This window comes from Nomascus leucogenys, chromosome 7b (assembly GCF_006542625.1).
Source record: "Nomascus leucogenys isolate Asia chromosome 7b, Asia_NLE_v1, whole genome shotgun sequence".
Lineage (NCBI taxonomy): Eukaryota > Metazoa > Chordata > Mammalia > Primates > Hylobatidae > Nomascus > Nomascus leucogenys.
This window is the reverse complement of record NC_044387.1, coordinates 54,446,289-54,472,857: the sequence shown is the minus strand read 5'-3', so window position 1 is coordinate 54,472,857 and position 26,569 is coordinate 54,446,289. Positions and strand designations below refer to the sequence as shown.

The 26,569-nt window shown below is 45.4% G+C and overlaps 1 protein-coding gene across 1 annotated transcript; it reads right to left on the bottom strand.

The window, feature by feature from the left end:
- Positions 1–21,130: 21,130 nt before the first annotated feature.
- LOC115835905 lies at positions 21,131–21,776 on the bottom strand. The gene is given in 3 exon segments (XM_030815218.1): positions 21,131–21,399; positions 21,402–21,414; positions 21,744–21,776. Coding segments are annotated over 3 exon segments (315 nt in total).
- Positions 21,777–26,569: the final 4,793 nt, after the last annotated feature.

Genomic DNA, 26,569 nt, shown 5'->3' with positions numbered 1-26,569 from the left:
GAGGAAAGAGCCCTGATGGGAGTTAGTCTCGACTTCTAGGCTTGGCCATGGCACCTACTCACCCATGACCTTGGCCAAGAGCTGGCCTCCCTGAGCTCAGTTTTCTTATTTGTTCAATGGGACCAAGAAAGTACTGTTTGTACTTTCTGCCCTGTTCTGCCAGAGCTTGTAGCCCCGTTCTGCCACTCACCCGAACATCATGGGTGTTATTTCAATACTAATTTAATGACTGATTACAAATATACCACACCAAGGAAGCCTGCTTGCAAGAAGTTGTCCTCTAAAATATTTGTGCGTTAGTTGGTCGTGGTGATATGCACCTATAGTCTCAGCTACTTGGGAGGATCTCTTGAACCGGGGGGTTCGAGGCTGCAGTGAGCCATGACTGTGCCGTTCACTCCAGCGTGGGTGATAGAGCAATACTCCAAGAAAAACAGAGAAAGAAAGAAAGAAAGAAAGAGAGAGAGAAAGAAAGAAAGAAAGAAAGAAAGAAAGAAAGAAAGAAAGAAAGAAAGAAAAGAGAGAAAGAAAGAAAGAGAAAGAAAGAAAGAAAGAAAGAAAGAAAGAAAGAAAGAAAGAAAGAGAAAGAAAGGAAGAAAGAGAGAAAGATCTTTGTGCAGATGTGCAAAGATATTGATTTAAGGATATCCATCATTTTCGGGTGATTTGGTACATTTTCTACTGCCACACTTTGGAATACCTTTCAGCTGTGAACAAGAATGGGAGTAGATTTACATGTACTGTTATGAAATGACCAAAATATATTATTAAGAGAAAGTTGCAGAAATTATATGTTTGTATATAATACATATACACATATGTAATATATACATATAATTTAGAGGAACATATATGAAACATATAGACATATAGATATGTATGTGTGTGTGTGTGTGTGTTTCTGTGTGTGTTTGAGTCAGAGTTTCACTCTTGTTGCCCAGGCTGGAGTACAATGGCACGATCTTGGCTCACTGCAATCTCTGCCTCCCGGGTTCAAGCGATTCTCCTGCCTCAGTCTCCCAAGTAGCTGGGATTACAGGTGCCTGCCACCACGCCCAGCTAATTTTTTCTATTTTTAGTAGAGATGAGTTTTCACTATGTTGGCCAGGCTGGTCTCGAACTCCTGACCTCAGGCGATCCACCTGCCTTGGCCTCCCAGAGTGCTGGGATTACAGGTGTAAGCCACCGTACCTGGCCCTATGTTTCTTTAAGAAACAAACCAACATTACAAACAGTATACACATTGAAACAGAAACAAATTGATACTTACGGGTGATGCCTGAAGCACATCCCACTTTTAAATAATAGGGTTTGGAGCGGGGAGAGGGGAGTTAAGCACTTTCAAGTTTTCCAAAGAGCATAAATTACTTTTATAATTAAAACATATATAAACCTATAAAATGAAATGAATCCCTACCTTGTGGTTGAGAATCTGAGCCTTGCATTAAGGTTAAAAAAAAAAAAAAAAAGACTATTTAATTCCCACAGCTCAGCGATAACCACTGTTGACATTTTAATGTATTTCCTCATGGTCTTTTTCCTTATTCACGAACACATATATTTTTATAATAAAGTTGCAATTACGCTTCATAGAAAATTTTGTAGCCTGTTCTTTCACTTAACGTTTTCACATAACGGTTTTCCCAGATCATTAACATTTACCCTGTAATCATGCTAGGAGGCCCTGTGATGGTACGGCCACCTGTATTTTCTCTAATCCCATGCATGTCGGAATTACCCATCAATTGCTTTGATTGGCTGGCTGCTCCCCCAGGGCAGGGACACAGCCATCCTATTCTTTTTTTTTTTTTTTTTTTTGAGACGGAGTCTCGCTCTGTCACCCAGGCTAGAATGCAGTGGCGCAATCTCGGCTCACTGCAAGCTCCGCCTCCCGGGTTCACGTCACTCTCCTGCCTCAGCCTCTCTGAGTAGCTGGGACTACAGGCGCCCGCCACCACGCCCGGCTAATTTTTTTTGTATTTTTAGTAGAGACGGGGTTTCACCGTGGTCTCGATCTCCTGACCTCGTGATCCGCCTGCCTCGGCCTCCCAAAGTGCTGGGATTACAAGCGTGAGCCACCGCGCCCGGCCTCAGCCATCCTATTCTTTGCTGTATTAACAGACCTTGTTCAGTTTCTCATCCTTAAAATGGGATTATGGCAGAGGTCCTCTCACAGGTCCTCCTGAGGATGAAAGGAGATGAAATACATAGCACATGGTAGTGGGTCAATAAATATTTGCTGAATAAATAAATAAACAGAAGGGAGAATAAGTGAATGTAAATATTTTTAAATAGGTGCAAAATAGCGGCTGATAGGAAACCCCCTATGTCCAAGTCATGGGCTGTCTCTGTTTTCTTACCCTTAGGAATCACAGTGGTAAACGTCCTGGCATGACACATCTGTATGTAGGCTAGGCTAGGCTCTGTGTCTTCTTCAAAACCTCTCAATTCTTTCCTGATGCTCTGAGTCACTCCAGGGTGGGAAATCAGGCCCTCACCAGAGCCTGGCTTTGAAAGCAGCCAAAACGAATTGTAGTGCTGGTCCCTGGAGGGGAGTGTCATTTCTTCCACATAAGTGGCTTTTGATTGAAACCAGGGAGTCAGTCACACAGCTTGGGAAAGACAGTATTTCCCAAGACAGGCTGTTGTGCAGGAGAGCCCTGGGGAGTGGCTGCGGGTGAGTTCCCAGGTGGGATCCATCCTTCGAGCCCCAGATTCCTTGACTCCCATAGTTGGGTAGACTGTAGTCAATATCCAATTCAAGGTGCTGAGTCAGACATGTTTAGAGTCTTGGGTGAAAACTTCAAATAACAAAACTGTGCCTAGATCCCTCCTCACCACTTCTGGTGTGACTTTGGGCTCTGTGAACCTCAGTTTCTTATGCTTAAAATGGGATAATAGCAGAGGTCCTCTCACAGGTCATTGTGAGGATGAAAGGAGAGGAAATACAAGCAACACTTAGCACAGTGCCTGGCACATGGGTGGTCATGATCAAGGTTGGCCATTATTTAAGCCTCTCTGGGGACTTTTGGATCAAATCTGTGCCACTCTTTTACCTTGTAGATCAACTCCATTTCACTGGACTTATCACCACTGCTTGTGTCTTTGCAGAAATGTACCTTCCGCATCAGAAAGTCCCTTGTGGCTCTGCCTTGACCATACACTTCTAAACGTTTTCTTTGATGATTCAAAGGGGAATACAGAGAATCTATGACCAGATGTCTGACTGGTAGGTAGCTGGGTGGCAGCAGGTGGCAAAGCAGGACTTCAAAGGATCTCAAGTGATTGGAGAATAGGTCAAATCTAGGCAGGTAAAATTGAACAGGGAGCTCTGAAGACCCTAGAGCTGCATCCAAAAATTCAACTCTAGGAATCGTATTCACTGTAACAATAGTTCACAATGCAAATAATAGCAGCTTTAACACAAGCTCACAACCATCCCATTCTATGCCAAAAACTGCTAAGTAAGGGCTTTGTATGCAGTCTTCTTCATCCTCCACAACTTCCCTCTGAGTGAGTTCAGTTATTATCCCCATTTTCAGAAGAGGAAACTGAGGCTTGGTTCCCATACCCAAGGCCTTCCAGCTGGTAGATGGTTGAGACAAGATTTAAAGGCAGAGGACATATGACTCAAGACCATGCTTCACCCATGAGCCATCTTGAATGACAGAACTGCTACGCATGTGATTCAAGGTTGGTCTGGGGATCTTATGGAGGTTCTCAGGCCACTAAAGACCCAAATGTTTTCCAAGAGGCTGGCTTTGATTCATTACCACATTCATTTGTGCAACTGGGATTAACTGAGAATCTACATGTGCCAGGTGCCATGCAAAGCAGTAGATTTAGGGTGAACCAGCCAGAAATAGTCTCTGCCCTTGTGAGGCTCACAGTCTAGCAGGAGAGGCCAATGATAAATAATGATTCCGGGGGAGTCCAGATTGTAAGAGATGTTACAGGGGACACAGCAATCACCACACACCCTGGGGCTTCACCTGGCTGGACTCAGCCCCTGGCAGGGGAGATCCACCACCTTCTTTGGAGTGAAATAATACACACAGATGCTTGGCAATATGCCTGGTACATAGCAAATGCTCGATGTTTGCTGTAATAATAACAAAAAATATTCCCACTCTGACTTGCATCATTGACTTCTTGGACCCAGCAGGATGACTTTGCTCTTATTTCTGTTAAACTTAACTTCATTAGATTTAGCATGTAGCTCGGCACACTCACAGCCCCTCCAAAGCAAAGACCCTCTCCCTTTACTGTGGGGATTAGCTGGGAGAGATTTGTTTTGGATCTGATTTCTCATGGTTCCACTGGTTCAAGCCTCCTTTACTCTTGAGCTTGTTTAAGGACTCAGCCTGAGCCTCCAGCATTTATCTGCACTTAGGCACCGACTGCTCCAAGGATTTGCTCTGATTCATCCAAATGTGGTCCTGGCCCCAGATCTGTGGAGCCTGGAAATGCCATTTGCAACAAAAGGTTGAAACAAATATCCCTTTGGAAGGAAAACGAATACCTTAAACAAACTAAGTTAACTCTGATACAACCCTTGCTCTACTTAGATACCTCCTGTGTGAACATAGGTTATTGAGTTGATTCAAACTACGGATGCCCAGTGGATGCTCTGCTGAACCCATGGTCCCATTGCCCAGATGCAGACACTGGCCCCACTGAAGGATATGCTCAGTGGAGCCACAGGGGAAGCCTAAGTTCTGTCCTGACGGGTGATGGATTCACTCTTGGTCACAGCAGCTCCACCTGCCCTGAGATGGAAATCTCATCAGGCGGGTTTTCCTCTGAGTCCTGTGTCTTTCCTGCACCGGTACTTGCAGGGGACACTATAGAAACAGCCTCTCATGAAGGTGTTTCGTAGTTTCTGCTTTCCAGCCTCACTCTGGGCCAGGAAACGCTGAGAAGACATATGCTGCTGGGGCTTGTCTTGGGTGGGAACGTTTTTTAAAACACAAGAAAGCATTTCTTTTATTCCCCACTCTCACTTGAAGCCAAACCCTAGACTTCCCAGCTTGAGTTCTTCTCACCTGCTAATGAGAATTCCTGATTCTCCTGCTTAGCTCCAACATAAGGGGGTGCAGGGAGGAGTTCTGGCCACGAGTCCAGCATTTCTTAAACTCAAATAATGTAGGGTCCATTTTAAGGAACAAAAATGAAGAGGCTCCTAATAGTTACTTAAGTCAGTTTATTTTAAATTTATACTGGTGTAAATCAACATATTAACCTCTTATATCTTATTTTTGTAGAAAACCCCCTCACCTTCTAAACATAACTACATAAACACACAATTTAAATTATCAACATTAATTTAATATGATGGAGAATGAATGCTGTTTGTTTGAGTCTAAACCACACATGCCAGGTTTAATATAGAAAGATTGACATTCTAGATCCACTTCTATATGTATAGTCCGCATCAGTTAGAAATGGCAACTAATAAAAGAGACCCAGAAGACCACGGTTTAAGTGAATTGAGGTTTTATTTCTCTCTTGTGTCACAGTAATCAGGAAATATCCGGATTCTTCTGCACTAAGAGCCTTAGCACGAGGCCAACAAGTTCAAGGTGCCTGATGGTCACAATATGGCTTCTGTGGCTCCAGCTGTTGCATCTGTACTCCCCGCAAGAAGAAAATAGAAGGAGGGAATCATGCCTCTCTTTTGAAAAGTCTGCTCATAAATGCCACCTAACAATCTTTGCTTGTGCCGCATTGGCAACTCTATATCCAAGGGAGATAGAAAATAAAATATTTTAGCTCAGCGTATGAGCACCTCAGATAAAATAAGGGGCCTGTCGCTATGGAGAAAGGGAAGAATGGACTTTGGATAGGAGAGTACCAGTGGCTGCCACACTCTATTTTTGTTTTCTAACTTGTATAATTCCAAGCCAAGAATGCCTTTTGAAATGGGGTATTGGTTAAAACAGTATGTGCAATGGAAAGCTTTAGCTTGTTAGCTCAGGATAATCAGACCTCAGTTAAATCAGATTTCACTTAATCTACTGAACTTAATGACGCATCACTTGAATACTTAAGAAGGTAGTCTGCTTTGCATAAACCAGATTTTTGAAATCACCTTAAATGAGCATCTATTACAATTACTGAAGTCATCAGAAACAGAGAAAGGTTTTCACTGCATATTGCCTGCCTCCCTCATTGCCAGTGAGTGATTGCCCATTGGCCTGTGAAGGGCTGGAGTCTAGTGTCCACTCACATGTGAGTCTGGCGCTGATGCAGTGGGCCGGACCTTGCGGAGGCCACTGTGCTTTCGTCTGCTACGTGACGAGGCAGCTCCTCCATCACATTCTACTCTTAGAACACCAGCAGAATCTTCACTGGAACCACAGCGTGAGACCATTTGGATTTTACTCAACAATCTCACAACTGTGAAAGCAAATATCAACCCAGGCACTGAAGTCACATGGAAGTCCTTGGTTCTAAGATGATCTCCCAGGTTAGAAGGCAATTAGAACCCTTTTCCAGGTTATGGTAGAAATGGGAAAACCAAAGCAAGTAGACAAGTGAATACATCGGGGTGTGTTCGTGGGTCCAAGTTTGAGACATGATGGCTTCTGCCACCAGGTAGATGGTTTTCAAAGGGCCTCGATGTCCATGAGTCTGTGCGATTCCCTTACAGCAGCCCTGGAAGCAGATGAAAGGGTTATTTCATTTGAGAGGTGAGGGACTTGTACCTCACAGAGGGCAAGCTACCTGGTAAAGGTCCCGTAGTTTATGAAGGTCTGAGCTGAGACTCACCCTTGCTCTGTCTTGGAGCTGTGTAGGGCTGGGCTCTGAAGCCTTCTGCAATATTGCAGCTGAGGCTCCCAAAGTGGCGCCACCATTCCTGTGGCCCCCAGAAGCAGAGGAGGCATCCTAGGCTCCTAAGACCCAAAAGCATCTTAGAGAAGATCCAGATCCAACTACACATTATACAAATGTGGGAAGAGAGCCACTGGTGTGTGAGAAGCCAATAAGTCAGGAAGACAGCAACAAAGATGGGGGCTGTTTCCAAAGACCAAGGCCATGGCAGAAACCCAGCAGTTTCAGGGCATGCAGGGCCACAGCAAAATCCCATTCAAGGATTTGCTGCTGCAATGAAGATGCTTATTACTGCTGTCATTACTACTAGCAGTTCATGCCTAGTAGAGTCAGCTCTCAATAAGTATCTCTGGCTCCTCCTCACTCTTGTTATTCACCAGACTTATTAGCACAGTGCCTGGCCCTATTATTATTATTATTATTGTTGTTCACCAGCTACTCTGGCTCCAAGAAGTGCTCCAAAAATAAATTGATTGAATGAATGAATGAGTGATTCTAGCAGAGTTCCCAGAGCCCCTACTCTGCCCTCCTTGGCCCAGCCACCTCCCCACACCAGATCACTGTCTGCCTCCTTGTGACATGAAGCTGCCTTTCCCATCACAAGCATGAATTGGACTCCTAATCCACTGTTCTTTGGTTTAAGAGTCATTACAAAGTGCTTAATTAAGTAAGCCTCGCTTAATCACCAAATGTTTGCATGCGAAACAAGTTCCCGGGAAGCAGGGCACTTGACATGTTCTGCACAGAAATAATTATGCCGAGGAGGGGGAGGACGGCGGGCTGGGACTGGGAGCCTCCACATTTCATTTGAGGGCCTCGCCCATTCATCACCGAAGGGGAATTAAAAGGCTTTAGCTGGAGCAATTCGAGAACTCCCACATTCCTGCCGGATGAATCACAGGAGTGGGGCCGCTGTCTGGGTTTCCAAAGGCGCAGAGGAAGGGGAGAGGTGGGAATTTGAGAGGCGAGCTGGGGGCTGGTGGGGCCCCGGGGAGGGTGCTCTCAGGGACACAGGGGAGCTCTGCTCCCCCACAGCCCATGTGATAACAATCCCTCTCTGGCTCAGTCTTTGGCCTGTGTGTTCAAGTGCTGCCTTAGATAGTTTCAATTGCCCTCTCTCTCTTATTTCAGGAGGAGGTTTGCAAATTGTATATGAATTTGCAGAATACATTGGTGGTGGCGGCGGTGGTGGTGGTGGTTAGTGGTGTGTGTGTGCGTGTGTGTAGGCTATCATTTAATTTCTTCCTCAAAATCTTCCTAATCCTGTACTTCCCACAGAGCACTGGATTAGTTGGTACAAGAATGAACTTACCTTTCTTATCTCAATGGCTTTTTGTCTATTTTCATATGTATTAGAAAAAAAAACATACAGAATCAGCACCTCATTCTCTGATTTCAAGGGTATTATCAAATTAAAGTTGGTATAAGGAAAAAAAAAATGACTCTTTCAAGGTAGAACAAGGATGTGACCTAAATCAGGAAGAAGGGCCACACCGTGACTGAGGTTTGGGACACTGCCCCTTAGCACTTCACGTTTCCCATGGTACTTGTCACAGCGGGACCTCATGTCTCCGGATTGTCAAAGGCTCTTATCATGCCCATTTTGCAGATTAAGAAACAGAGGTCCAGGAAACACAACATAGCCCCTCACTTCTTCTCTGGGATGGTGGTGGCTGCATTGTACTGTCAGAAAAAATTATAAAAGATGTTGACATGGGCCAAAAAAATGTATAAAGATTGCTGAATGTTCTGTCCAGCATAACTCTCCAGGGTATCTATGCCTTTCATCATCTTTGAGCTATTTCCTAACTCTCAAAGCTTAAGAAAAAACCGATAGTAATACAAATGCTTGATGCCATAGAAATGCAAATGAATTGTGTCCAGTGGAATGCAATTGATTATTATCCTCAAGTTATTGACCACTTTTATATCTACTTGTAAATGAATGCCAGCATTTCTGTTTGCCTGCATGTCTATGTGTGGTGCTTAAATTCTCCTTTGAACCAGTTGTGCCATTTTCCTGGTTCTGTCATTAATTAATGCTTTAAATAAAATCTCTGACAGGTGTTCATTCTGTAATTGCACGAGAGTCGTGATTTTGCCTTTATTTAAAATTTATCCTTTAATGTTCCCCACCCAATAAGGAAAGGTCGAATTCAACAATGTGAAACGGGAGAGTCGAGGGACTGGGTTTGGATGATATTTTGAATGGAAATTGTTGGTTGGTATGTGTGCGTTTCTGTTTTCTGCCGGGTTTCATCTTTTTTTCTCTCCCCATCTCATTCAAGCAGGTTGCAAGCTCTACTGTCACCATTCGGGGGTGGGTACAAGCCATGCAGAGAATTGACAAAGATTCCTGGTTTTCTGATATTTTAAAACTAAGACCCTGGCTGTGGCACCACCCTGGGGGTATAGGTGGGGGCTGAGCTTCCTCAATATCTGCTTTATGTTATGTTTTCCTCTAGCCCAACGGAATGGGGGCTGGAGAAAGAAATTACATTGATTTACAGAAAATAAAGAGCTGTGATTTCTTGCGGACTCCTGAGCTGGGGGCAGGGTTCAAGCCTGCTATAGGACTGGTCATGATAGCCTGAATTTGTGTCTTGTTTAAGCCTCATGCGACCAGAGGCTTTATTTATTTATTTATTTATTTATTATTTTTTGAAATGGAGTCTCACTCTTGTCACCCAGGCTGGAGTGCGGCGGCGCGATCGCGACTCACTGCAACCTCTGCCTCCTGGGTTCAAACAATTCTCCTGCCTCAGCCTCCCGAGTAGCTGGGATTACAGGCACCAGGCTACTTTTTTATTTTTAGTAGAGATGGGGTTTCACCATGTTGACCAGGCTGGTCTCAAACTCCCGACCTCAGGTGATCTGCCCTCCTTGGCCTCCTAAAGTGTTGGGATTACAGGCATGAGCCACTGCACCCGGCCCACGAGGCCTTTTACAATGGAGAGAAGCAGGGATCCGAGAGAGTAGATAATTCCCCAAATCCTCTCAGCAAGTGAGATGTGCCTGCCTGAGCCCAGAGCCTGTGCACTGCATCACACCTGCCGGGGTTCCCAATGTTAACAGCCTCAGCACCCTGAGGGGAGCTTCTGAAATGCAGGTGCCTGGACCCTCCTTCCCTGAGATTCTGATGTAAGACCTAGTAAGACCTTTTACTTGAGGTAGGGCCCGGGACTCTGCATTTGACCATCAACCATGTTGATGCTGACGCATAGGCAGATTTGAAGGAATTCTACTCCACTGGTTAATTCTAGCACGTGGAGGAAAGCAAAAATGCTAGATAAGAAGTGGCTCAGAAAACACATTGCAAACAACATTTAAGGAAAAAGAAGCATCCAACTGGGTCCTGGAGGGCCCAGGAGACAAACCAGTTGCATCAAAGTCACCCTGGGCTGTCTGGATGAAGCAGAAAAGTCCTCAATTTTCAGGCTGGAAGGACTCCTGGTACCTTTCCATTTTACAGATAGGGAAACTGAGGTTTGGATCAGGAAAGTGACTTGCTTAAGGTCCAACAGCTGGAAAAAAAGCAGAGCAAAAGCTACCATTTAGGAACCCTAGATCTTGGGCTACTTTGTCTATACTCACGCGCTCATTGACTCACTGATGCATTTCATTTGCTCATTCATTCACTGACTCTTTCATTGAGCTTGTATTAAGGCCCTGCTATATGCCAGGCATAGTGACTTATTAAATAAACACTTATTGAGGATCTACTATGTGGCAGGTGCTGCTTACTTCCAGACAGAAGGAAGAGCAGGGAGGAACTTGGCAGCAGTGTAGGCTGGGGCACTTACGTGGAGCAGTGGGCTTGGAGGCTGCAGACCTGGGCAGGGGCCAGGCTTTCTGGGACTTGTGCTGGTACAAGTGAGACTGTCCCAAGCTGTCTTTGGGAGAGCTTCCCAAGGCTGTGGCTTTGAAGGGGCATTTCTGCTGCACTCACCACTGCATCCACATAGCTCTGATGGTCTCCTCTCTCTCTTTCACACTCTGAGCCTGGCTTTTCCCAGGAATCCAATAGCTGCCACTGAGCCATGACCCTTCTAGACTCTTTTTCCTCATGCTGAGAAAGCATCTTGATGTTGCCGGGAAAAAGACCTGGGTGGGAGACTTCAGAGGAGGAAAGAGCTTCTGCAGAGGACAGATGCTTCAGCCTATGAGAGAAAAAGGAGGAAAACGGAGAGAGATGACTTTGGCTTGGATTACTGGAAAGAGAAGCTGTCCACTCGCTGGAGACACACAGAGGAAAGGGAAGATTCGGAGTTGCTTCCAAACTTGGCCATCTTGCTTTGGAGACAACCAAGTTTGCTAAGTCTTGGATTGGCTGGAGAAGAAACTCAGCTATGGGATTCTGGCTCCTCAGTTGCAGAGAGGGTGGGGACATTTGGGGCTTTTGTGCTGGCTCTTAAACACAGAAGTGGGAAGAAGCTAGGGATGGCTGAGAACCCAGCCTCTCCAGTTTACCTCTCCAAACAGAAATTTGTTGGGCAGCTGAGGAAGCAGAGTTGGAAGATGTCAATTTCAATCCTGCTGTGACCCCTCCTGGCCACCTTAGGTTCCCCCATTTTATCCCTTAATCACCCCCTGCATGTGTGCATCATCACTTTTCTCAAACTTTGTGTCATTTTCATTGCTGGGCTCACCTAGTGTCTCTCTTCTGGGTTCTGAGCAGGCTCCAGTTGCCCCAGAGCCCAGCACTCAATACTTTATGAATAAATGAATAAATGATCATGCAGCATACTCTGCCAAATTGTAATCATTTCTCTTGGCCTCAGTCTTCACCACTGTCAAGTGGGAATAATAATGCCTTTAGCTGCCTGTGCATGTCTGGTGCATATCTGGGCTTCAGTGTTTGATGGCAGAACAAATGCCCCAATGCATGAGAAAAGGACTCCTGCTCTGCTAATTTACTTTGTCTATTATCTTTGACATCAAGAGGGATGTGGACATGTAGAAGTAGGTTCCTCTGCAGTTCTCATCTCCCTTTTGCTTATTTGCACATATTGAGCTCCTTCTGGGCCATAGGTGCTTTCCAAACACAATTTCTCAAGCATATAGTCCCAAGTTGGGTGCCCAAGAAGCATAGTGAGGCAGAGTTTACCATGTGTGTCATTTATTAGGAAGAGTCTTCGGATTGACACCCACAGAAGGGAGGGAAGAGGGGAAGTGGGTGGAGGGAGAAGTTGAGTCACGATGCAGGCTGAACGATGGCCTCAGCCAACAACATGGGCAGCCCTGAAGCTAGAACAGCCCTTCAGTGCCATCCAGGCCTTTATAACTTGCATGGATCAGTCATTGGATGAAGGCCTCCTATCCCCACATGGATATGACCTCAGATGAAGCTCTGGAGCTGGGGCCATCCCTTAAGGGGCCAGTGGCCGAGGTGAGCACTCCCAGATGCTGGGACGATGAGGCTTTCCTCAAAGAGGCATCCTAGCAGCACCTCTTAATGTCCACTGCACAACTGTCCCCAAAGGAGGGTACTGCTACCTCCACATATGGATGAGGTCATTGAGGTTCAGATGGGTAAACAGTCTCACCCTAGGACACACAGACAGGAGCTGCCAGGACCTCCCACTTCCATAGCTTCCTATGTCTCTCACCAACGCCCCTGATGCTGCGCAGACCTGCGCCAAGCAGCCAAAAGCACAAACCCCGCGCCCGAGTCACTTCCCGTCAGCTGGCAGGCCTGCCACCCAGCGCCTCGCGGCTTTGCCTGGAGCCCGCCAGGCGAGGTGGCTTCCCTGCCCGAACCCATCCATCCGCTTGTGTTTATTCTGTGCGCAGCCAACAGCTGCCGGGAGCTGGGCCTGCCAACTCTGCTGCGTTCGGGGATGCATCTCTCCACCCATCTCAGACAGCTCTCTCCTGCTGGCTCTTTCTGGGAAGCCCGGCTTATTTTTATTTTTCTCTTTCTCCTTCCCAGCGGTGTAGCTGGATTTCAGAAGGACTTGTGAGAGTTGAGGGGAGGGAAGTGGATACAGCATCCAAGATGTTGGAGGGTGGAGAGTAGCTGCAAAATTTCTACTTTGGGCAAAACGCCGTGGCTCATGCCTCTAATCCCAACACTTTGGGAGGCTGAGGTGGGAGGATCGCTTGAGCCCAGGAGTTCGAGACCAGTCTGAGCAACACAGTGAGACTTCATCTCTACAAAAAATTAAAAAAAAATCAGCAGAGGATGGTGGCATATGCTTATGGTCCCTGCTACTTGGGAGGCTGAGGTAGGGGGATGGCTTGAGCCCAGAAGGTCGAGGCTGCAGTGAGCTGTGATCGAGCCACTGTACTCCAGCATGGGCAACAGAATGAGACTCTGTCTCAAAAAAAAAAAAAAAAAAAAAAAAAAAAATCTACATTGGATTCTAGTTCCGTTTCATTTTTCATTTATTTTTCTTGTTTCTTACCAACATGTAGCTTTTTAACGTTACAGGATAAGGGCTGACAAATGACTGGTTTATGAATGTGGGTTTGGAACATGAATCTGCAAAGGAGACAGCCTGGGCATTCTGTTCTCTGTTTTGCTGTGTGACCTTGGCTGGGTGTCTTTACTTCTCTGAGCTCCCAATTCCTCATCTGTGAAGTGGGTTAATGATCCCATTTCTCAGGTCCGTTTGGAGGATTGAATATGAGAGTGTTAGGAAAACTACAGTGGACCAAATAAGTGCTGAATAAATGAGATCTCGTGTCATGATTATTCCCCTTGTACTTTCTCTAAGGAGATTGGTGATGGGCCCGCCCTCCACTGTTCTGGATACTCACTCAAGTTGGTACGGCGCTTTGCAGTTTTTTACACAGGAATTGCAACATCTTTGAAGATGCCACGAATTTTCTGCAACCTGCAAAGCAGGTTCTCTTCTCATACCTTTCATCCATCTCCATCTGACCAATTTCTCCCTGTCCTTTGGCTTGGGTCACATATCACTTCCTCTAGGACAGTGGTCAGCAAACTTTTTCTCTACAGAGCCAGACAGTAAAGATTTTAGACTTTGTGGGGGCACCTGGTCTCTGTTGCCACCACTCAACTCTGTTGTCAAAGTGCAAAGAGGCACAAACAATACACCAATGAACGAGCATGGCTATGTTTCAATGAAGCGTGATTTATGGACACTGACATTTGAATGTCATATAGTTTTCAAGTGGCATGAAACAGGATTTTGATTGTGTAAAACCATTTAAAAGTATAAAAACCATTCTTAGCTTGTGAGCTGTATGAAAGGGGCAGTGGGCCAGATTTAGCCTGGGGGCAGTAGTTTGCTAAACCTTGCTCTGAGAGGTAATTGCTGGTCACCCCCTGTCCTCTAGGCAGGCTACATTAAGGGCCTTTCATCAGGGTTTCCACATCACGGCACTGACAACAGAACATCCTAATTACCTGTTAACTCCTCTGTGGACCACCAGCTCCTTGAGGAAAACACTGGGTTTTATTCATCGCAAAACCCTCAGCACTAGCACATAGTAGGTAGTCGACAACTACATATTACACAAGCCCATGTGTGGATGAATGAACCTTTTAAGCAGCTCCACGTTGCAGATATAAGCTCCATTTTACAGATGTGGAAACTGAGGCTCAGAAAAGGAAAGGGATTTTCTCAACATCACGCAGCTGCAAACATGACTGATCTGGGGTTCAAGCTCCCGAAAGAAGAATGTTAATTGAGCAACTGCTATGTGCCAGACACAGTGGTGCTTGGGGCTTCATATGCCTCAGTCCCCATTTACTGGACACCCATTGTGTGCCAGGACCTACCTGGGTCATATCCCTTTAGGTTCAGAACATTGGATTTCTCACTGTGAGAGCGCCAGGCTTGTCTTGCCCACTGTTGAGTGCAAATAACAATTCTGGAATGCTGAATTCCTACCATACCTGAGCTAGGCACTTTTCAAATTTCAGTCCTTCATCCTTGCTCACCACATCCCAGAAGTACAATCTGCAAATCAGCTTAAAAAGCAAATTAATTAATTTAAAAAAGAAAGAAAGAAAGAGAAAGAAAGAAAGCAAGCAAAAAGCAAAAAGCAGTGACAGCCATCGCAGCAGCAGCAACAGCAGCATCTGCTGAGTCAGATAGGTTATCCATCCACAATAATCGATGGCTCATCGTCCAGCCATTTCCCTCCTCCAAATACACAAATTAATAAAGAAAGGGTCTGGGCTTGCAGACAACAGAAAGGGCACCCGAGGCAAGGTTGCCTCTGGCTGGGAAAAAGTCACCTCCCCAAAACGATGCCCACGTCGAGGTGGGAGATACTGGAGGTAAGTCCCAGTCTCAGCCAAGAGGGCTGCAGCCCACAAGAGCCCCGCATGAGATTAAGGTTGGTAAGCAGGATCGCCAGCTGTCTACGGCAGGCCCTAGCTCTAAGTGGCTCCCGAGGCATGTTTGGTTCCCAGCCCAAATCGAGTGCCCCAGCGGCCCCGTTTTATTAAGCAGGCCCAAGTGGCAGGAGGCTTTGGTAGGAGAACGAGGCGCTTTCCCACTCATGCTGGCTTCTGGGCCAAGCCCCTTGGCCGCACTTCACAGGTCCCCAGCGCAGCCCCCTTGGTGAAACCATTGCGAATCCACTTGTTGACAGTGGCCTGGTTGTAGGATTTAATGGTGGAATAATATTTACACAGCAAACTCCTCCAGGGGTGTCCTAAACACCGTAAATGGGATTTTCGGAGCTTAATGAGAGTTAGTGGACTCAAGACAGGATAATGTGGCAACTGGTGGCCCTGATCTGATCTAGCCCCTTCTGCACAGTTAAGACTTAGTGGGCGGAACTGTTTTCAGAGTTGGCAAAAGTTGCTTCTCACCGCTCCCTCCTCTCCCTTTCCTTTCCCTGTGAACTTTGAAATATTTTTAGCACCATGTGGCCTGCAATGGCTGCATCTCAGCTGCTGTAGATGCCAGTAAACCCCACACCCATGCCTATGGGTCCAGCGATGGACCTTTGAAAGGGTAAGTGTTAGGGGAAGGGTGGGCGGGAGGAAGGTAGACTTAATCACTTCTTCTCTCTCTCTTTTTTTTTTTTCCAGAATATACCTTTTATTTTTTTCAGAATATACCTTTTTTTCAGAATATACTTTTTTCAGAATATACTTCAGAATATACTTTTTCTTTCAGAATATACCTTAAAAAAAAAACACCTTGGATTTTAGTGTCAATATCAGAATTAATTTCATACTCATGGATCCAATGGGCTTTAGCCACCATTCAGTCCTTCATCTACGCTAGAGGCAGAGCTGCATCTCAAAAGGTTCAAGAGTCATAGGGTCAAATCTTGACTCTGCTACCTCCTAGATGACTCACTTCCCTCTCCGAACCTCAGTTTTGTCATCTGTCAAATGGGTATAATGGACAATACCCATCACAGGGCTGTGGTGGCAAGTATATGAGTAAAGTATAGAGGGAACCTAGTACAGGATTTTACAGAGTGAAGAGTTAATAAAGACTAGTTTGGAAAGTCTTTTTGACCTCAGTTTCCTCATCTGTAAAATGGGACTTCTATTATCTACCTCTAAAGATCAAATGAGATAAGCTGGTACAGCATAGCCTGGATCAGGATCTAGAAGTCCAGCCCCCAAGCAATGCCAATGTCTCCTGTCTTCAGTTTGCTGCAATTGACTGATATCCAATATGCTGTTACAGGAATAAACACCCCCAGTATCAGGAAGGGATCTTCAATGGTTGGAGAATTCCTTTACTTTCCCATAACCACAACCAGATCTTGAGCTCTGCTACTTTTTTTTTTTTTAGATGCCACATCTCGCTCTGTTGCCCAGGCTGGAGTGCAGTGGCACGATCTCAGCTCACTGCAACCTCCACTTCCTTGGTTCAACTGATTCTCCTGCCTCAGCTTCCAGAGTAGCTGGGATTACAGGCACCCACCACCACACCAGGGTAGTTTTGTATTTTTAGTAGAGACAGGTTTTTGCCATGTTGGCCAGGCTGGTCTTGAATTCTTGACCTCAAGGGATCCACCTGCCTCAGCCTCCCAAAGTGCTAGGATTACAGGTGTGAGCCACTGCACTTGGCCTTGAGCTCTGCTTCTTTATACAGGAAGAGAAGCTGTGAAGACCAGATTACCTAGGACTGGAGAATCAGGTGGCTCCTTTAAAAGAGTCTAACTGAGTTGTTCCAGTAACTGGGAGGTACACAGTTGCTTGGCATGTACATTTGTGGGTCTCAGCTGAGAGCAGGTGGAGAGCCCTGGCCAGTGCAGTTCTGGATGGAAAGGGGCCTTGCTAGCTCCAGGCTGCCCTCACCAACCTAGGTGGGAGCCCTCCAGGCACATTGTGTGGTGCCTTAGCCTGGTTTTGAATCTTTCCCATATTAGCTGTGTTTCCTGTTAGCCTCACTGGCCTGCAGTTTCCTCCTGCATCAGATAGGGAAAGAATAGTTTTCATCTCACAAGGTTGCTGTGAATTTGAATAGGCTGGACCATATAGAGTTCTTGGAATAGAGTGTCCTTCACATGACCCCAGTGTCCTCAAGTCTATCAGCTTAAAGCATGAGATCTAAAAGAAAGAACAAGATGCCCTTTCCCTACCTCCAACTTAGAAAATCCCAGAGAAGGCCTCTGATTGGCTTGCCCCAGTCATGTGACCATCCTTTAACCCCATCACACATCCAAAGGGCTGGTTACACCACAAGGGTTTTTATCTTAAGATGGGGAAGGTATGGACACATTTTCTGGAAAGAGAAAAATGATAGTCGTTAAAGATCATTTCAATGGCTCTGTGATTTTGGATGCAATTTGCAAACACCTCTGAGTTCAGTTTGAAGTCTGTAAAATGGTCACAGAGATGTCTACACTATATTGAGTTATTTTGAAGATAAAGCCAAAGAAAACATGGATCACAATGCCTGGCACATTTTAATTCACCTCAATAGATGTTTGCTGAATCCAAATTTTGCCATCTTGGTAAGTTTGTGTTATTGTTACTGGTCCCAAGAGATCTTTAATAACTAGTAATTATGTAGAAATAAGGAATTATTTACTCAATTATCTTTTTATAGATGTTCAAAGACAAATATACACACACGTACACACACACACACACATATGTATATATATATGAGAGATAAATCTATATGTGCCCTAGAGGTGCTTAAGATTAATTTTTCTTTCATATTATTGGTCTGAAAAAAGTCAAATGGGGCCGGGATAAAGCTGATGAACATTGCATTAAACTTACATGGGCCCCAGATCCTCCCTTTTTAACCAAAATTTTATTGTAAAAGTATTCAAACAGAAAAGTCGGAAGAAGTTTATAGCAAATATATGTATACCCTCCACATAGATCCCACCATTGATCAGCATTTATATACTTTATTTGTAATGTCTGTCCGTCCCTCAATCCATCTATTGATCCATCTTAATTTTTGATGCATTTCAAGCAAACATTTCAACAATGCAACGTCAATATTTATCTGTGGCTTTTTATATAAAAAGCATATACATGTATTGAAATGCATACATCTTAAAGGTACGTACATTGAATTTTGTCAAATGCAAACATCTGTGTAGCCCAAACCACTCAAACCTCCAGAAAGTTTCCTTCACCCTTCCTCAGTCAATCCTCGTTCCCACGCCCAGAGTTCAGCACTGTGCTGTTTGTTTGTTTGTTTTCCCACCACTGATTAGTTTTGTCTGTTCTAGAACTTCATGTAAGTAGAATCCTACAATTTGCACTCTTTTGTGCCTGGCTTCTTTCATTCAACATAAGGTTTTGGAGACTGGTTTTTGTTGTTGCATGTAGCAGTACTTTGTCCTTTTTACCGTTGTGTAAGATTCCAATGTATGAATATACCATAATTGATTTATTTATTCTCTTGTTTATGGTCATTGGGTTATTTCCAGTTTGAGGCCACTGTAAATAAAGCTTCTATGAACATTCTGATACAAATTTTTTTGTGAACATTTATTTTTATGTCTCTTGGTAAATACTTAAGCATTGAATTGCTGGGTCAGAAGGTAGGACTATGTTGAGTGCTGTAAGAAAGCACGTAAGATCTTTCTCCAAAATTCTGGTACCATTTTACATTCCTGCCAACAATGTATGAGAGTTTCAGTTACTGCACATCCTTGTCAACATTTGGTGTTGTCAGTCTTTTTCATCTTATTCATTCTTGTGGGTATGTAGCAGTCTCACTGTGTGTATAGACCTCTTTAAAAAAGTCAGTGCCAAATTCTCATCCACTTCATAAAATGCCTGAACTGGAAGGACCTTTATCTTTTAGATGAGGAAACTGAGGTCTGCAGAGGAAAAGAGACTGACCCACCATTTTATAGTGTATTGAAGGTAACGCCAGATTAATAACCCAGGGTCCTGACAGCTGACCTAGGACTCACAATAAGAATGTGTCATTAAATTGAGCACCTATATGTGCCAAGCATTGAAGCAAACTGTTTCCTCTTCACTATTTAAGTCATTCATTCATTCATTCAACAGACACTCACTAAGCTTCCCCCTGGCCCAGTAACCTTTTAGCACTACAGATACAGAAAGAAATAATAAAACCTCCTAGTTTACAAAGAACTCACTCTATTGAATGAGAATCTTCCATCATCCTTGATCCAAGTCATATTTTTTTCCACTTTAGACATGGCAAGAGCCACATGCATTAATGCATAAAGTATGCTTTCGTTAGTGTACAGGAAGCTGCTACAGCACTTTGAGAATTTTTTTTTTAATGGAGACTTGCTCTGTCACCCAGGCTGGAGTGCAGTAGCACGGTCTTGGCTCACTGCAACCTCCGTCCCTGGGTTCAAGCTATTCTCCTGTCTCAGCCTCCTGAGTAGCTGGGATTATAGGTGTGCACCACCATATCTGGCTAATTTTTGTATTTTTAGTGAAGATGGGGTTTCCCCATGTTGGCTAGGCTGGTCTTGAACTCCTGACTTTAAACGATCCACCCACCTCAGCCTCCCAAAGTGCTGGGATTACAGGCAAGAATCTTGACTACTCTAGCAAAGATGGGGGGAGCTAACTCCAGAAGATATATGTATTTTTGCTCTTTCCCTTCATTTTGTTTCCAAACTTTGGTCATCATGCACCACATAGTCCCCTGAAAGAGTTCTGCTGAGTGTCCCTAGAGGAAGGCCAGAAGTCCAAGAGCCCTGGTGGGAAGAAAAAGCTTTGCAGGGGGAAGGATCTTTTCTCAACACCAATCATTCAGGGAAGGCCACCGGGGTCCCATGAGAACTGCTTGGCTATTTCTAAAGTCAACTGGAAGTGGATTTCCAGGCCAAGGCAGAGAAGAGGCCTTAGGTATTGTGTCATCCAGAAGTTTCTGTAGACAGACCATGGCTTGGATTAGCTGTCTAAATTTCACCCTCTCTATGGAAATAGGTGGGGGAAACATTAATATACAAATTCCTGGGTCTTACCTATGAGGATTCTAGTTCTATAGATGTGAGACAGAAACCCGCAAGTCCTTCCTTTAAAAAAGTTCCAGGGGAGCTGGAGGGCTTTTAGGGTAGTGAAATTATTCTGTACATTATTATAATGGTGGATACATGTCATTATAAATTTGTCAAAAACCATGGACTGTACAGTACCAAGAGTGAACCTGAATATAAACTATGAACTTTGGTTGTTAATGATGTGTCAATGTTAGTTCATCTATTGGAATGATGTTGATGGTGGGGGAGGCGATGTTGGTGGGTGAGGGATAGGTGGGAACTCACTATACTTTCTTCTCAGTGTTGCTGTGAATTTAAAACTGTTCTAAAAAATAGTCTATTAGAAAAATAGAAGCTCTATGGATTTATGCAACCATCAATAACTATAACACCTTTCCCTGCCCAAAACCGTTCCATGGTTTCTCAGCGTCCTCACAACAAAGCCATGCTCCTTAGCCTGGTCTCCAGGGCCCTGTGAGGTCTGGCTCTGCTCTTCTCCCCATCTCTGAACATCTCTGCACTTCTGAACATCTCTGAGTCCTGGGATAAACTCATTCTCATTCCAGAGTCTTCACTCAGGCTGTTCTCTCTAGAAGCATTTTTTCCCTCACTTCACCGTCCCTTTTTTGCCAAAAGAATTCGTATATGTTCATCAAGTCTTGGCTTAGGTGTCATCTCTTCCAGGTATCCTTCCCTGATTGCCGCTGACTGAATCAGGTGGTTCCCCGGGCTTCCACAGCACACACACCCCACCCACTTTGCTTCCCCCAATTTGACACTAATCACCCTCACGCATAACCATGTTCACGTCTCTCTCCCCTGAAACACTATCAGCCCAATGAGGTCCAATAATTTCTTTACTATTAAATCCTGAGTGTAAGCACAGGGCCTAGGACATAGGGGGTGGTCAAAAAATGTGGATTGAGTGGATGACTGAACCCAGTGGCTTCCACAGCCTTTCAATCCCTCCCCTCTTAGATCCTGTTTCTCTGCACACAAAAGTCTTGATGGTGGCTGAGGCATCCTGGCAGATAGCTGACTTCATTCTCACAGCCATCCACTTCAGACCTATTTCTCTGTTAGGTGAACAAGATCCCGCAGGTCCCTGATCAGCACTGCAGACTTCTGGAAGCTGCAACATCTCAAGAGTGGTGAGGTGGAGTCTGTTCCTGGGGCATCCTGCCATGTCCCCTGTAAGATAGAAGGGCAAGGGTTATGCAGCTCACGTCAGCAGCTCCTCACTGTGCTGTCATAGCAAGGCCGCCAGGTGAGCTGGCACAGGTGGTAGAATCAAGAGTGAAGAGGAGCAGAAACAGACATGAGCTAAAAGGCTGTCCTGCCCCTTGTTCCATATTCCAGGTGCTCTCCAAGTCCTTGGCGAGCTGTTTAGGTAACAGGCTCTGTAATGGCTTTGAAAGTAACTGGTGAGTATGGGCCATTTACTGGGGAAACTACATCCCATGTCTTCTATTTGGAAGACTACCTTCTGATTGGGCCACGATCTCTGCAGAAAGACTTACCTTTGGGAAGCTCTTTTGCTTACACTCCCTCATTACAGCCTTTCTATGACTCTGCAAGTGGTACAGAAAGTAAGGCTCAGAAACTAAAATGAGTTTCCCTGATGCCACCCAATGTATCAGTCCAGGCTCCATGCAGGAAACAGAATCCAACCTAGGTATCTTAAGCAGGAAGGGATTTAATACAGGGAATCCAGGGCATATAAGACCACTGGAAGGGCAGAAGGAGCAAGTTCTAGGTTAAGTCTCCTAGAATAACTCCCAGAATACACAGAGCAGAGGCACTTGGACAGCTACTGCCAGACTTATGCCAGATGCGAGGCGCTGTTGCGTTTCTAACACCACTGCCTCTTGATGTCTAGGATGTGGGAGAATGAAGTGAGGTCCCTGTTGCAGGAAAACCTCCAGTTACTACCACCACACTATTTGCCAATAGCAATAGCCACAAACTGCCAGAGGATGGACTCACATTAGCTTCCTAAATCTCACATCAATACCTCTCATTGGCAGGAACAAATCTGCATCCAGAACCCTAGCTTCAAGACAGTCTAGAAATATCCTGCTTAGGCCGGGTGTGGTGGTTCATGCCTGTAATCCCAGCACGCTGGGAGGCCGACATAAGTGGATCACCTGAGGTCAGGATTTCGCAACCAGCCTGACCAACATGGTGAAACTCCACCTCTACTTTTAAAAAATACAAAAATTAGCTGGGTGTAATCCCAGTTACTTGGGAGACTGAGGCTGGAGAATTACTTGAACCTGAGAGGTGGAGGTTTCAGTGAGCCGAGATTGCGCCATTGCACTCCAGCCTGGGTGACAGAGAGAGACTTCATCTGAAAAAAAAAGAAAAGAAAAAGAAAGAAAAAGAAATATCCTGCTTAGCTTTGTAGCCTCTCCAGGCCAAAGAAGGTGGAATGGAAGTTCAGTGAAGCCGCACAGAGCACCCAGCACTTAGGAAACCCAAAGCTGAATTCCAGCTCTGCTACTCTCTAATTGTGTGGTTTTTGGCAAGTGACAAAAATGTGCTTTGCTTTCTTGTCACTATGACATGACAATGCCAGCAGCCATCTCCTAGCAGGGCTGAAAGGGTTAAATAAGATGATGCTGGCACAATGCTCAGTGCAGAGCCTGGAATACCGTAAGTCCTCAACAAATGGTAGGCAGTGAAACCATTATTATTATCACAGTTTTAGAAAAGACTAGCTCCTCTCATCTCCCTACCGACACCACCACCACCAAAAAAAAAAAAAAAAAAAAAAAAATCAGGTTACACAATCACACAAAGTATTTTCATACCACTTCTGAGAACAAGGAATCCTTGGAGAAATATAGTTTAGATGCAGAATTCTTGAATTACCAGGGCTTTTCTTTAGCTTTTGGGGGACAATGGGAAAGAATACCGAAAGCAAAATTTATTGAGGGGAAAGCTTATTATGTGGTTAATCCCCCTCTGTGGGGCAGCTCCGAGAAGGAAGGAGAAAGAGGTTCTTTGTATTAGTTCTCCCAGAAGCAAACGAATGCCTCACTTTGCTTAGGACCACAGAGCATGTGAAGAAAATAGTGGAATATCTTCATCTCCATCCAGTGTTTTGGGAGGATGGAGGAGAGTTATTAGTCTGTTCCTAGAAAGGCAGCTGAGTCAGCAAAAAGATGTGAGAAATCCCAATCAGACAGCCTTGTGTGTCCCCACCCCCACCCCAATACTCCCTTCTGGGATGCATGACCTTGGGCAGGTCGCGTTCCTCCTAGAACCTCTTCTTTCTCATCTGCAAAGTGGAGGTAATCTCTTCTCTTTGCTGGATGGCTATGAGGACATGAAGTCAGGCCATACACTGAGTGTTCTGTTTTCCTGCCCCTGCCCATGGGCCTGCCAAAAATCACTGGGATTTATGAGCTCAAGCCAATGGAGAATGTGTGTGACGGGGTGTCGATTCCAGGACAAAAGTCTGATCTGGGCCTCTGTACCTCGTGGAAGCTGGAGCCTGCACCTATAGCAGCCAAGATGCCTTTTGTAAATCAGCCCACATTTCTTTTTTTCCAACAGGGCAGCAATGCAGGGAGAGTGAAGAGACTTGCCAGACAGAAAAGGCGGTAAGGGGACCCTTTCCTATCACGCTTTCAAAGGGTCAGGTATCGAGGCAGCTATTTGCAGGTAACAAGCATCCTCAGACAGTGATGGAAGAGAAAAGTGGATGGTGGTGTGTCTGAGTCGGAAGACGCCTCCCCATCCCTGCCACGCTTTGCATAAGTTGCTATGGGTTTTGAGATGGAGGTGCCCCTCCCACGAAAGTGGCCGAAGTGATTAAGGGGACGTGATCGGCATCCTGGGGTCCTTTGCAGCAGGCACGACAACTGGATGCCCATTTGAGAGCCTGAGGATGGTGGTCCAGAAGGACCCACAGGCACGGCGGGAAGGCTCGATTAGCCCACCTGGCAGCCGGACCCAGACCTGGCTGGCAGCAGCATATTGCTCACCGTCTGGCAAATAGACAGATTTTCACAAACCAGATTCCTCTTCACAAGCCTGGGCCCTTCCTGTCCAACTGTTCCGGCATCTGTTTCTCTTAAAATGTATTTATTACACCGAGAGGAATAATAATGGGGCCAGGTCTGAGGCCCCGGAGGCAGTGGCTGTTTCTCCACCCAGGGTTTCCTTGGGAAGCATTTGTGTTAGGGAAAATGGAACAATGCTTAACCTGGGAAGAGTGTGTCCTTGGTCACTGGAGTCGGAGAGGGACTGGACATTGGCCCAGGGTCTGAGGCTGAAGGAGAAATACTGGGGATGGTGGTTGGGGGCTTGATCTGGAGTCTACTTGTGGGCTGTGTGGCTTTGGGCAACTTCCTGAATCTCTTGGAGCCTCAGTTTCCTTTTCTAATGAAATGGGGGTGAAGCTGCGTGATCTCCAAGGTGATTTGTTTCTTGTTTTGCCTGTGAGTGATTTAAAAAGCTTATGCCTATAGAATTCAGCCTTACCTGCACACCCAAGATTATGCATTCATTCATTCATTCATTCATTCATTCATCCTTTCATTCATCAGATTGTTCAATGAGCAAATTACTGTCTACAAGACACTGGGGATGCAAATGGTGATTAAAGAAAATGGGGAGCAAGGCCGCTGGAAGCATGTTTCTCACCACTCAGATAATGTGAATACGTGTACCAACACCAATGGCAGCTGGTGTCCATAGGCTTGGTTTACCATGTGTCAGGCAAGGTGTTAAGCACCTCACAAACATCACCTCCTCTAATATTCCCAACAGGCCTGCAAGATATATATATATACATATATATATGTGTGCGTGTGTGTGTGTGTGTATATATATATATGTATATATATGGTGTGTATATATATATGGTGTATATATATAGATATATATCTAGATATATATACACCAAATATATATCATATATATGGTGTATATATAGATATTCCTTTGTCTCTATAGGTGATACTGGGGGAAATGGAAGCCCAGAGAGGCAAAGCAACTTATCCAAAGTCACATAGCAAATACACTGACAGGAAATACCCTGGATGAGGATTTCACTGGTTGACTGACCATTTTGGGTTCCTATTTCAATGGCTTTGCAGCTTTTGAAGATTTGTTGCTGCCCGGATCCTATCTGATTTTACAGTAGCTTTCTGGGGTTGCTGGAGAGGATGGTGAATCCCACGTGACTAGTGAGAAAGCTGAGGTTTAGGGATGGAAAGTGATTTCCTCAAGGTTACAAAGCAAGTCAACAGCAGCACGATCTGTAAATACAGAACCGTAAACCTAAACCCCCCACCGTTTGTTCATTCATCCCCTCACTTAACAGGTACCCTATGTAGTTGATTCAAATGTGCTTGTTTAGCTTTTAATATCTCTGAAATCAAGTTTCATCATACAATGCATGACATGCCATGTTTTAATTGGTAGATTTTTTTGCTTAGTGAAATATAAAATAATGGGGCGGTGGCAAGCAAAGGCCTATTGGATGGTATTTACTGAGCACCTATTATATGCCAGTGTTGGACATGGTTCCTGCTGCTCTCCTCATCCATGGAGCAGGTTCCTGGCAAGCTGGGATTCTTGGGAAGTCCTAGGAAGATGGATTTTGGCGTCTTTTGGTTCCCTTTACCATGTTCATTGGCCAGCTCTGTTCAAGGAACAGGAGTTGCAGACAGATTCCACTTTGGTGGTGGAGGTTGGGGTTGGTAGTGACCATCACCAGCCTCTCAGGAGCTCTCATTGAGGAGCCTGAGAGCTGAGCCTCTGTTCAGTCTGTCCAGGTGCCCTGCTGTGCATCTCCACTCAGGCAGACACCTTCCCCAAGTTCCCTGGGCCCAGGGAGACTGGGCTGGGCCCCTGGCAGTCCTCACTGGGACTGTAGTGCTGATCCTAGTGCTGTTGCTCTGAGCTTCTGGAACACTTGGGGTAGAATGATTTTGTCAGCTCATTCACTGCTGATTCCCAAGAGACAGCAGGAACCAGAGCAGTGGGTGCAAGTGGCTGCAGTCAAAACACAGTGATGGGTTAGTTTGCTCCGTGGAGGGGCAGGTGGGGGCATGCAGCTGGGACAGAGCAGCCGGTGCTGGGAGCTGAATGCCTGGCAGGGCTGGGCCATGCTGAGAAGATGAACGTGCCTGCTCTGCGAAGGCCTGCAGGGCCAGCAAAGAAAATTGAGTCATAGCATGAAGGTGTCCAGACATTTGGAGCAGGTATGGGTAATTTACCCCCTTTGTGGCATGTCTGTTCCTTAGACAGAGGAGAAGGGCAGGCATCTTGGGAAAGAGGGCAGTCCAAGAAGGGATGTGGCAGGTCTCCATATATGGACGCATCCCTTGGG